Below are 12,169 nucleotides of genomic sequence, written 5' to 3' on the forward strand. Positions count from 1 at the left end.
GGTATGCATCACTGTTCCAGTAGTAAAGAGAAGTTCCTTCTGACACCAAGAAAGGGACCTTTAGGAGGTAGGAAAGTAGAGATACACTTATACACTTAATTATAGGTAATTAAAGTTTACCTAATGCACAATAGAAAGTTGTAACTAGTATAATTCATACAAGGGAACGTACACACAACGCGTGCATATACGGGATCCACTTATAATCACATATTCCTAGCACAAGATACAGACAATATGTTTTAAGTGTGTGCGTGATTGTGTATTGCGAAGGTGGGGCCAGACAGGAGGTCTTTGGAATGCTTTGAAGCTTGGAGCCCCGATGAGCAGTTTGCAGACCCCGTCTGCTTCGCATCGTCTTGGTGACAGTGGGGGCAGACGGGACAATCAGGCTGAGGGTCCAGGTTGTAATTTGTATGTAAATGTCAAAGGTTAAAAGGTTCTTTGAAGATCAACCATCTATGATCCTACGCAGACGCTACATTTGTGACAGTGGGGGAAGACGGGACGATCAGAGTGAGGGTCCAGGGTTGTAATTGGTATGTAAATGTCAAAGGTTAAAAGGTTCTTTGAAGATCAACCATCTGTGATCCTACGCAGACGCTACATTTTTATTTTTAGCTATTTTAGGGGGATATCTGTGTGTGCAGGTGACTATTATTGTGCATAATTATTAGGCAACTTAACAAAAAACAAATATATACCCATTTCAATTATTTATTTTTACCAGTGAAACCAATATAACATCTCCACATTCACAAATATACATTCCTGACATTCAAAAACAAAACAAAAACAAATCAGCGACCAATATAGCCACCTTTCTTTGCAAGGACACTCAAAAGCCTGCAATCCATGGATTCTGTCAGTGTTTTGATCTGTTCACCATCAACATTGTGTGCAGCAGCAACCACAGCCTCCCAGACACTGTTCAGAGAGGTGTATTGTTTTCCCTCCTTGTAAATCTCACATTTGATGATGGACCACAGGTTCTCAATGGGGTTCAGATCAGGTGAACAAGGAGGCCATGTCATTAGTTTTTCTTCTTTTATACCCTTTCTTGCCAGCCACGCTGTGGAGTACTTGGATGCGTGTGATGGAGCATTGTCCTGCATGAAAATCATGTTTTTCTTGAAGGATGCAGACTTCTTCCTGTACCACTGCTTGAAGAAGGTGTCTTCCAGAAACTGGCAGTAGGACTGGGAGTTGAGCTTGACTCCATCCTCAACCCAAAAAGGCCCCACAAGGTCATCTTTGATGATACCAGCCCAAACCAGTACTCCACCTCCACCTTGCTGGCGTCTGAGTCGGACTGGAGCTCTCTGCCCTTTACCAATCCAGCCACAGGCCCATCCATCTGGCCCATCAAGACTCACTCTCATTTCATCAGTCCATAAAGCCTTAGAAAATTCAGTCTTGAGATATTTCTTGGCCCAGTCTTGACGTTTCAGCTTGTGTGTCTTGTTCAGTGGTGGTCGTCTTTCAGCCTTTCTTACCTTGGCCATGTCTCTGAGTATTGCACACCTTGTGCTTTTGGGCACTCCAGTGATGTTGCAGCTCTGAAATATGGCCAAACTGGTGGCAAGTGGCATCTTGGCAGCTGCACGCTTGACTTTTCTCAGTTCATGGGCAGTTATTTTGCGCCTTGGTTTTTCCACACGCTTCTTGCAACCCTGTTGACTATTTTGAATGAAACGCTTGATTGTTCGATGATCACGCTTCAGAAGCTTTGCAATTTTAAGAGTGCTGCATCCCTCTGCAAGAGATCTCACTATTTTCTGAGCCTTTCAAGTCCTTCTTTTGACCCATTTTGCCAAAGGAAAGGAAGTTGCCTAATAATTATGCACACCTGATATTGATGTCATTAGACCACACCCCTTCTCATTACAGAGATGCACATCACCTAATATGCTTAATTGGTAGTAGGCTTTCGAGCCTATACAGCTTGGAGTAAGACAACATGCATGAAGAGGATGATGTGGACAAAATACTCATTTGCTTAATAATTCTGCACTCCCTGTATATATATTTTGCTTTCTCAGCATACACATGCCAAAATAATTCACTACTTCCTCTTAACACATAAACATGCCTCTTAAAAATTTTAATCAGAGTTTTTGAACGGTCCCTTCTTTTCCTATTTTTTTATATTATTCCCCTATTTTTATTTTTATCAATTCCAGCACCAACTACCAAAGCAAACCCCTCTCATGTGTTAATGTACTTAACAATAAACCGACTCAGATTCTGATTAAATTACCTTTCCACCCACTCAGTCACTTCAACATATTACGAAGATGATGACAGGCGGAGGTACAGCTTTTTCAGTTATATATAAATGTAAATACATTAATATTGAACACTCAAGAACCCAGAGGATGTTCTTTAAATAAACCATAGAGGGCAGTAGCGAAGCACATATGAGCTTTAAAAATGTTCTGCAATACATCCACCTGCCATAAACATTTATGCATTTCTTTTACTTTCACATTTAAGGGTCGTGTGCACAGAGTCTTTGTTTCTTTCTTTTCTGTTTTTCTACTGCACTTGGTGACAAAAAAAACGGCTTCTGTTTTTATTTTGTTTTTCTTGAGTAATTAGCATAAGGCACACATGACATTCATAATTACATCAGCATGGCGTCCTTACCCATCTCACAGCTGGCCCCCAGGAAGCCGGTGCCAGTGCAGTCACAAACATGCCGGTTCCAGCCCTCGTGGCACTGCCCCCCGTGGCTGCAGGGCGACGAGCTGCAGTGCTTGTGGGTCTCGCGGGTGCAGAAGCCACTGACGCCTGGGGAGCCCTGCAGCTCGGCCAGCCGCCTCAGGTCCCGGCTGCGGCCGTCGATGAACAGGTCACGCACGCAGCCTACAAAGCCCAGGTGCAGCGGCGCTGTCCACACCTCCGGGGGCAAGGGCAGGCCCTGCCAGTCCGTGGGCAGGCCCCCCAGGTACATGTCCCCATCCAGGTCTAGCACCTCGCTGCCCTCATTGGCCGAGAATGGGACACTGCGGCTGTTCACTGAAATAGAGCCTGAGAGCGAGACACGAAAACCAGTATGGTGGGAGGGTGAAATGAGGACAGGTTCGACAAAAAGAATTAAGAAGAAAATACATGAGAGCCAAAAAAAAGAATATATAAAATTAAAATATAATATAGATTTAAGTAACAGTTTCCTTATCAAACAGTATTAAACAATATAGTAAAAAAGTTTGGTTTCTCTAAGCACAAGGGCTAATAAAACACAGAGTGAAGGGCACATTTAATTTTGGGTGGATTTTAAAAGAAAACGAGTCTGCAGCAGCAGCTTAAATCAGAAAGATATTTAAATAAAGGCATAATTTCACTCACAAAGCAGCACAGGTAAAAAAAAAGAGCCAGTCCATTTTCATATGGCCATACAATGCTTTCTAATGCACCATTTGATGTCTTTCAAAAAAGCCCACGAACATAAAGAGCTGTGTGGGAGTGTTGAGGTGTGCGCTCAGACTCAAAGTGTAGGCAGGAGCGTGATGCAATGGTACGTCTCAAAAGGGAAAAGAAATATCATCACGGCCCTCAGTTTTCTCGTCTGGAGATGAGACTTTTTTTTTTATTACCTTTTTTTTAATTCCTCAGGAAAAAAAAGACAGATACTGAGAATTCATGCATGAAGGGGAAAAAAATTCTATATTTGCTTCTCTTATCTGAAGGGGAATAGCGAGAGAAGCGGTTGACGCTGCGCATATTTAACAGGTGCGCTTTTGTTTGGTAACTTTAAGCGTAGGGAGATGGAGGAGGAGGTGGAAATGGCGACAGCATTCATCTCACCTTTCCGTCCCTCCCTTTGGAAGTCCACGTGGCACCATTCTCCGCTGTTGACCTTCTTGTTGCTGGCCTTCATCTTGATGCTGCCGGAGCCCATGTCCAAGAGGAGGTAAAGGTATCCGTCCAGGAGCTCCATGGCGAAGAAATCCACCCTGGGCTGCCGGTCGGGCCCCTTGGGCTCCTGGGGGTACTGGGGCCGGCCGTGGCTGAAGAGCAGCAGGCCGCTGTTCTCCGTGGTGCGGAAGTCGAAGGAGATGGACCCCATCTTCTTGGCGTTCCACCGGGGCAAGGTGACGTAGGCGGTGGGGGTGTCGAAGCTGACCGGGTCAAGCGCGGCCACATCTTCGCACCGGAAGGTCAGGTCACCATGGTGAGTGACCTTAGGGTCATGAATCTCTGCCAAGCGTGACAGTTCCAAACGAAAGTCGTTGTTTTTGTAAACCACCTGCCAAAGAAATAAAAAAAAAGACATGAATTAAAGACGTAAAGTCCCCACAAATCACATTCTCACACGCTGCAGAATCGGCATGAATCTACATGATCCGGTGCTTTCATGACGAGGCCTTGCATGAGATGCGTCATCCGGCAGAGCTCAGCTGGCCCTCTGAGGACAATCCAGGCGTCCCTGTCTGCGGAGCCCTCGCCGACGAGCGCACTCCTCCTTTTCACACCAGCCGCGCTGGCTGTCACACGGGGATGACTGACGCCTGCCTGCGGGGTGCGAACCGGAGTGTCTCTGAAAGTACGCCGGCCTGTTCGGTTTCACACCGCGGAACCAGCCGAAACTGCCACGCGCACGCAAAATTGAAACAAGGAAATAGAAAAAAGTGGCCACAGGAGCAAATAAAAAGGTGCGAGCCCTCATTAGAAAAATGCCAGAGGCTCTCGCACGCACTCTGATGAGCCGTGACTCGGAATGGATCTGACTCGCATGCACTTAACTAGCTGTAAACACGCTGATCGCCCGGCCAAAATGCGTCCATTACAGGGCCCGCTGTCCACCGTATCGCTGAATGTGGCAAATTGCACATAATGATATACATTCTCTTTCATCCCTCGGTTAACAGTCGTTTATCCCAGGTGTGGCAGGAGCCAGAGAACTGGCAACGTTGGGTCACCGAAAATCAATGAAACCTCAATCTGTCACAAACGTCTCCATCACGGCCGTTGTGAATCAGCACAATGGGCGAAAAGCGCCTTTAAAAAGTGCATTCGCCGAGCGTTAAGAGCGGCTGTATGCTTCACTAAATGGCAAGGAGGAGTGATTGATACAGCCGAGGGTCAACTAGACAGAGACAGAGAGCCACCAGACGAAGGCCCGGGAATCCATAGAGGAAATCAATGTTTAATTTGGCTGTCAAAGGAGTACAGCTCGCAGCTCCAAGCTGGAGACCTGGAATAAATTATGGCCGTTCTTTGACAGAGAGGACAGAGGGAACGAGAAGGCTGGCTGAACCCAACACTGAGGAGGAAGACTGGAATTCCGCAAACAACAGAAAGAGATATAGCGACCATAAACTGGACAAAAAAAAAAGGAAGGACGCAGATATGGTGGTTGGTGAGACACCATGGCTTATTTTGTGAGAGTTATTTATCAAAAAGACAAGCGTCCTCTGTGGTCAGAAACAGCTGTTTTTATGGACTGTGCAGTGCGCCTTGTTCAATAGAGACGCCTCGGAGGCGCATCACACTCACATCCTTCAGGCAACCCATGAAGTTGTTGCTGACGGGGGATCCCGGAAGGTCAGCAGTGTTGGGGCTTCCACCGATGTAGAAGAAATCATCTGAACCCAACATGGTGTAGTCCTCCTGGGTGTAGCCAGTGGTCGTCAAAATCCCGTCCACTGAAATGGTGACCTACAATTGGAAGAAGGAACAAAAAACATGATAAGAAATGTGGTACTACTATCACTATCAGTGGTGAGAACAGTTGCAGTGGACGTTATGGTACAACCCACAAGAAAGGTTCATTGATAAAGGTGCCGTAAATGAATAAAAATATAGTGCACTGTGAGAGAGTCTGTAAGAAGCATATTCCACCTAAGAGCCATAAATTATTCCTCTGGCATCTTTCATCTGCTCCATTCCTGAGAGCAATTTTTTCTGATTGCTTTGGGAATAAACTTTGCCACACATTTTCTGTCATTTAGGAAACGCAACAATTAGTAAGCTAAAGGAGTTTTTAAAATGATATTCATTTTGTTGTTTGAGAAAAAAAATTTCATGTATTAACTATTAGACAATTGCTAAGGTGTACAACATATTACACAAGTGGTGATTCATGACATAAATTAGTCAACCTTAATTTGACAATGACAGTGTGTTTGAGTGTGTGATTGTCAGTGCAATTTAGATAATGCTGACTGGTAAAAAAAAAAATCTGCTGACCTTTCATTATCTGACATACCAGTTCTGATTTGTTTTCAGTCATAAAATCTAGATCTTAAAATATAGATGGGTTAGTATTCATGAATTTAGAACGAGCCAACATTAAAATTAGGAGCATATTATAAACAAAGGTCTTCTTTCTGGAATTAACCTTCCAGAGACCGTCAGGAGGCGATGCCATCTCTACATTACCAGTAAACACAGCTACCTTGATTATTGCACGTTCACAATCAGGCACTGAACTTTTGAAGTCTTCTTATTTCTATATGAAAACAATGGCTTATGTAAAAAAGATATTTACTGAAAAATGAACTAACTTTTTGAGATTATTGATGTGTGAAACTTGAAAATCTCATAAACTTTCTTACAGTTACAACGCATGATCCCACGTGTGTTTGCGTGTGGTGTTCTGTTTGTACATGGGGAAGGCGTGGTAGTAACCTAGTGGGTAACACTCTCGCCTATGAACCAGAAGAAAGAAGGCTGAGGCCATAACCCAATAACAAAGCTTACTCAAGGATAACTCGTGCCATTCAAAGAGGTTCTGTCGTCTCTCCAAGTGATTGATCCAGAAGGATCCGGTAGAACAACGTCATGAGCAACAACGTTGTCGTCACTAGTACAACAATCGATCGTTCAGTGCAATGCAGCATACTCGTATGATAAATTTAATACATTTAAGACTTTATTCTCATAATATTAATACTTTGATCTTATTTTTGTATTACTTTATTCTCGAAATCCTTTTTTGACCAGTGGATATTTTGACAAACTGATTCACTGAGAAAATAATAACGAGTGCGCACTGAATGCACTGAAGTGCGCTGACATGAAATGAGATGTTTTTAAAAACCAGTGGTGATTTGGGTCAGTGGTGACATCCACACATTACTGTTCTTAAAGAGTCCTGGTTTGTTAGTTCACTTTCACAACTTTGACAGGCCTGAAGTGTTGACTGACGGCGCTTCCAGCTGGAAACATGTTTGTTACAGGCAAGTGAAAATGGACCCTAGTGTGAACATGCACACCCAGGAAAGAAAGTATAATGGCTAAATGCGGCAACATGTTGCAGGGTCCATGAAAAGTTTCCTGCTCTTAAAAGCACCCAGTCATCACATGGTTTCCTCTCAGACACCCAAACAGCTGGTATTTTCATCTCGCCTGCCCCTGCCCCGTGACCTGTTCCCCCTTATTCTGTCTAATGCCCCATTAATCCACAATGCGGTTTTTCAGAGACAGTTCCTGTGAGCTCATTACGGCGTGGCCACTCCCTCCGCCGCTTGAAAGATGAAAGCCTCATCACCCTTTTGTCTTAATTCTGCCGGATTAATTTGTCTGCCATGAAGTTACTGGATATCTTTATGCCCCATCTATCACTTTCCTTTCTTCAAAGAGTTTTGGGGTGACAGGATGTACTTGCTAGGACAAAACTGCAAGACAAGGATGTTGGTGAGAGAAAATACTGCAAGTTGTTGAGCAAACTGACTAACAATACATTAGATGTATGTCCTAACAATGCTGAAATACTATTAATATTGAAATATTCAAATCATTAACAAGATCACTTTTCTTGCTGAGGAAATTGAAATTGCTGTACAGATTACCCATAGGTTACCAACGACTTCCTAGAGAATTAATCTCTACAGGAGATTGATCTCAATAGAACATTTAAGCAATAATTGGAAACACAAATACTAATCTTTACATTATTATACCTTACAGTGTAGAAAATTGAACAAGGTGTTACTACACAGTATCTTACTCAATCAAGCAGAGATAGATTTATATAAATAGACAATATGTTTATGTACGGGTACCCTGGCGACAGTTCCCGGAGCTCTGGGAAAGTAGTCTGAGTCGTTGTCATGGTCTGAGGCAGTCTGCCTCCGGGGTCTTGTGTGTGCGAGTGTGGGAATGATCTAAATGTGTTTCAGATGGTGTGAGTGTGTGGAGTGTCCCCATGAGTGTGTGAGCCTTTCTTTTTCCCGGTTCCACTTCCCTTTGTCCCAAGCAGAACCCTAAGTGTTTGTTTGTCTAGTTTAAAATTTTGAAATAAATGTATTGTTGCACTTAATGCGCGCCTGGGTCCTTCTCTTGCTTTCTGTTCTGTGACAGTGAACAGTAACAAATATAATTAATCGTTTTTCATGTATCTTTACTTCAGTAAATTAGTAGTACTGCCATTTTGAATTTTTACTTTGACTTAACTCAGTTTCAGAGTAAAATTATTTTACTTTTTACTCATTATGTGAAATTTTTATGTTTTTATGTTGTGATTATGAAAATGATTTATTTGGCAAAAACATCTCTTTTATTGACTGGACAGGCTGAAATAAAGACACAGACCTCTGTGTGTGTGTGTGTGTGTGTGTGTGTATACATATATGTTCTAATTGCAGTAACATGTAAAAGTGCAGAAAATCTATCATATATAATATAAACCATGTTAACAGTTTATTCTTTTTTTAAGGCATAGAATGCTTCATGTTTAGCAGATAATAGGAGGTATTTTTTATAACGGCTAGTACACATGTCTTTGGTTACAAAGACATGTTACAAAATATTGCCTTCATTCACCTAATGACAGTATTTTTAATGAATCTCAGACAAATTAAAAACATTGGGTAAAGTACAATTTTTAACACAACCAATGTAGAGATGCTTGTGACCATGCATTTCTTAGTGCTGGTTACAATCCTGGGTAAATGAGGTGTCAGAAATAATAATAATAATAAGTGATTGTCATTGTGAAACACTGCAGCACAGCAAATGGTGTACACAACGAAATGTGTCCTCTGTATTTAACCATCACATGACAGGCGACCGGAGGGCAGTGTGTGGGGGTGGTGCTTTGCTCGTTGCACCTCAGTGGATCGGAGTTCGAACCGGCAACCTTCTGATTACGGGGCCGCTTCCTTGCTCGATAGGCCACCACTGCCCCATCTGGCATCCGGCATACATTTTTTGCCAAATCGTACTGGTTTTTCTGCTGTGGCGACCTCTGATGGGAGACGCCAAAAGGTGACAACTGATACTTCATGCTTCACTGATGGAAATAGAAAATATTAAAATAATTTATAATATAAATTACATTTAGAAAATCACTGGGCAATCTGCTATTTTGTGCTTTATGTTAAGACACAAAAAAACTATTTCATATGAAAAACATTTCATATGATGCTAATGTCTGAACATATCAGTCATCTTAGCTATTCATAAAGCAAAAGCAAATGGATATGCAACAGTGGTCAGTAATAGCCACCATGTATCTGCAAACTGCCATTTCGCAATGAATTCAGTCTTGCGCCTTCCCTCAGAGCGTACTTTCATGCCTTTTGATTGACAGGTCAGTAAAAGAATTCTGTAAAAACAGGGGGTGGTTCAACTTTTCATCACTCTGAGCAGCCTGCTGGTTTTATTAATGATAAAACATCCAAGATTTCATGTAATTGAACCTTGAGAAAATAAAGGGTTTTGTAAGATTCAGTGCTTGTTGACTTGTATGAACTGAAATCTTAATGGTGGTTTTATGCTGTAAAAAAACAGAAAGTGAATGAATGTGATGAGGCCTAATAGCCCTGATGGGCGGACATGAATGCAATCACTTCAACAATGCAGATTGACAAGCACTGGCAACATGCATGGTCCACACCACATGTCTATGAGTGCAACCAGACTGAACCCAAACAATGAAAATGTAATGAACGAATTTATAACAAGCGAACAATTTCGAACGAATTTATAACAATACAACTGAATTTATAACAAGCAAAATTGCACTAAGACAGAGGTGTCAGAAACAAAGAAACATTTTTTTTATTGAGGATTCTCAATACTTCATAAGCAAGCATTATTAATTGAAGAATTTAGCATGTATTATTTTAATGTTAATTATATACACTGCACACTGTCAATAAGCATTGCCAAAAAATAGTTTATTTTGAAGCTAACCTTGCCTCTGCATTACACAGTTTTAATGTACACCATAATACATGCATTACACAGTTTTATTGCACACCTACCAGCGACTCCATTATACATGCAGACCATGGTATAATTGCATTGGTATGATATATTACTACCTAAAGGAATAAATAAATGTGAATACATGTGTGAATATAACAAACATCCACTATCACTGTGAAAGCATGATAATAGAAATCAATATTTAGTTGTTTATTTTAACTAATCTGCTAATAAATTGAGGACAATACTGATATCCATGGGAATTAGTGTTAAAGGGCAGTGTGCAGCAGCCTGACAGGTCCTCCGTGACACATGGTTCACACTGCGGGCAGGGAGAATCCAATGCTGGTTTATAAACACGGAGATAAGCACGGATCAATACAAATGCATTAAGAGCGACGCACAGCGAGAGTAGGAAGGATAGCTTTAGCAAATCAACTTCCACACAGATTGGTCAGGAGGGAGCGCTGAAAGATGGGAGCTGTTGGGAGTAGAATTAAAAAGGACCTTTGCAAAGGATGCTGGGTAAAGCATGGGCATAATCCCGGCCGCAGTTTGGGGATAAATAAAGAGCATAAAACAAACAAAGCACTTCTGCACCAGCACTGGCGGAGGTAATGTGACATTTTCATGCTCCAGCCATATTGGAAAGTCGGACCAGGTAGGAGTGTCAAGAAAATTGCATCAACCCAGCTGTCTGATTCGGCATATTAAATCAACAAATTATTCCAGAATGCAAAATGTCCCAGTTCTGAAAAGCAATTCAGACTAAAAGGTCAGAGTAATCAAATCATAAGGCAAATCAGCTCAGGCAATGGGTATAGGGACAAAATTAGTACCATTATATCTGAGTCTGCATCACTACAGCGGCAATCAAACGCACTTAATTATGCGAAGATTGGGAAACGGCGAGGCCATTAAAATGCACATGCGGAGCAGCAGTCACAGCAAATGTGACTATGATACCACGTGCTATTATGAAATCCAAATTATTAAAAGCTGTGGCTGGAACTGGCCCTCTGGGACATGTGTATTGATTTGAAGTCGATGAGCTCCTCTGGCAGCAGTTGCAGACTTTAAGAATGCAAATGTGCACTCCAAGTCTGACCGTATTATTCTGAGGCTTTACAGCAGGGACCGGCATTATGCAAGAACGGAAAACAACTTCCCATGCAAACACGCTGGTGTGCAAGTGTTTGCATGGTCTCCACTTTTCTCACTTTTACACAAACACATCCTAAATGTTAAAGAGAACATTGGAAAAACCTTTGGAACAATCGTGAAGATGCTTTCCAGACAGGGTTAAAAAAAATAAAATTAAAAGTGTTAATAGCTACAATAAAATGCATTTAATTAACAGGGGGAAAAATCTAATCTATATTTGGTGAGACCTCCCTTTGCCTTCAAAACAGCATCAGCATCAGTTTTCTAGGTACACTTGCACACAGGTTTTGAAGGAGCTCTGCTGGTAGGTTGTTCCAGACGTCTTGGAGAACTAACCACAGATATTGTGTGCCTGTAGGCTTCCCCAAGTCCTTCTGTCTCTTCATGAAATCCCAGACAGGCTCCATGATGTTGAGATCAGTGCTCTGGAGGGGGGCATATCACCACTTCCAGGACTCCTTGCCTGCAGATACTCATTATTGTTCCACTCTCCAGGCCTTCGGCGAATAAACGGCATTCTGCTGCAGCCGAATACTTCAAATGTTGACTCATCAGTCGAGCACCTGCTGCCATTTTTCTGCACCCCAGACTGGGAAAACCCTTGCTGATGCAGCATAACCACCTTGTGTCTTGCTGCTGTGTTCTGTCTTGCCCTCTTGTACGGTCTGTGGCATGAAACTGTGTTTCACAGCCTCACCTTGGTAGCAGAGTTTGGCTGTTGCCCACCAGGTTTTAACCCTCCTACACAACCATTCCTGTTCCAGTAAATGACTGAAATCAGTAAACCGATCAAAAAAAAAAAAAAAGGAACCTATAAGAAATCTTGCTGGGAAATATTGTAAAG

At 42.3% G+C, this 12,169-nt stretch overlaps 1 protein-coding gene across 9 annotated transcripts in view; it reads right to left on the minus strand.

Moving 5' to 3' along the window:
* Nucleotides 1-12,169, minus strand: part of nrxn2a (neurexin 2a) — a 295,247-nt gene that overhangs the window by 158,861 nt on the left and 124,217 nt on the right. For all 9 annotated transcript variants that reach the window (XM_028982297.1, XM_028982296.1, XM_028982295.1 and 6 more), the window contains 3 exons: nucleotides 5,503-5,664; nucleotides 3,811-4,252; nucleotides 2,650-3,033 (listed from right to left, as the gene is read on the minus strand). In XM_028982297.1, coding sequence (XP_028838130.1) covers nucleotides 2,650-3,033; nucleotides 3,811-4,252; nucleotides 5,503-5,664 — 988 coding nt within the window. The remainder of the gene's footprint in view (nucleotides 1-2,649; nucleotides 3,034-3,810; nucleotides 4,253-5,502; nucleotides 5,665-12,169) is intronic.

This window comes from Denticeps clupeoides, chromosome 6, assembly GCF_900700375.1.
Source record: "Denticeps clupeoides chromosome 6, fDenClu1.1, whole genome shotgun sequence".
In the NCBI taxonomy this organism is placed as follows: domain Eukaryota; kingdom Metazoa; phylum Chordata; class Actinopteri; order Clupeiformes; family Denticipitidae; genus Denticeps; species Denticeps clupeoides.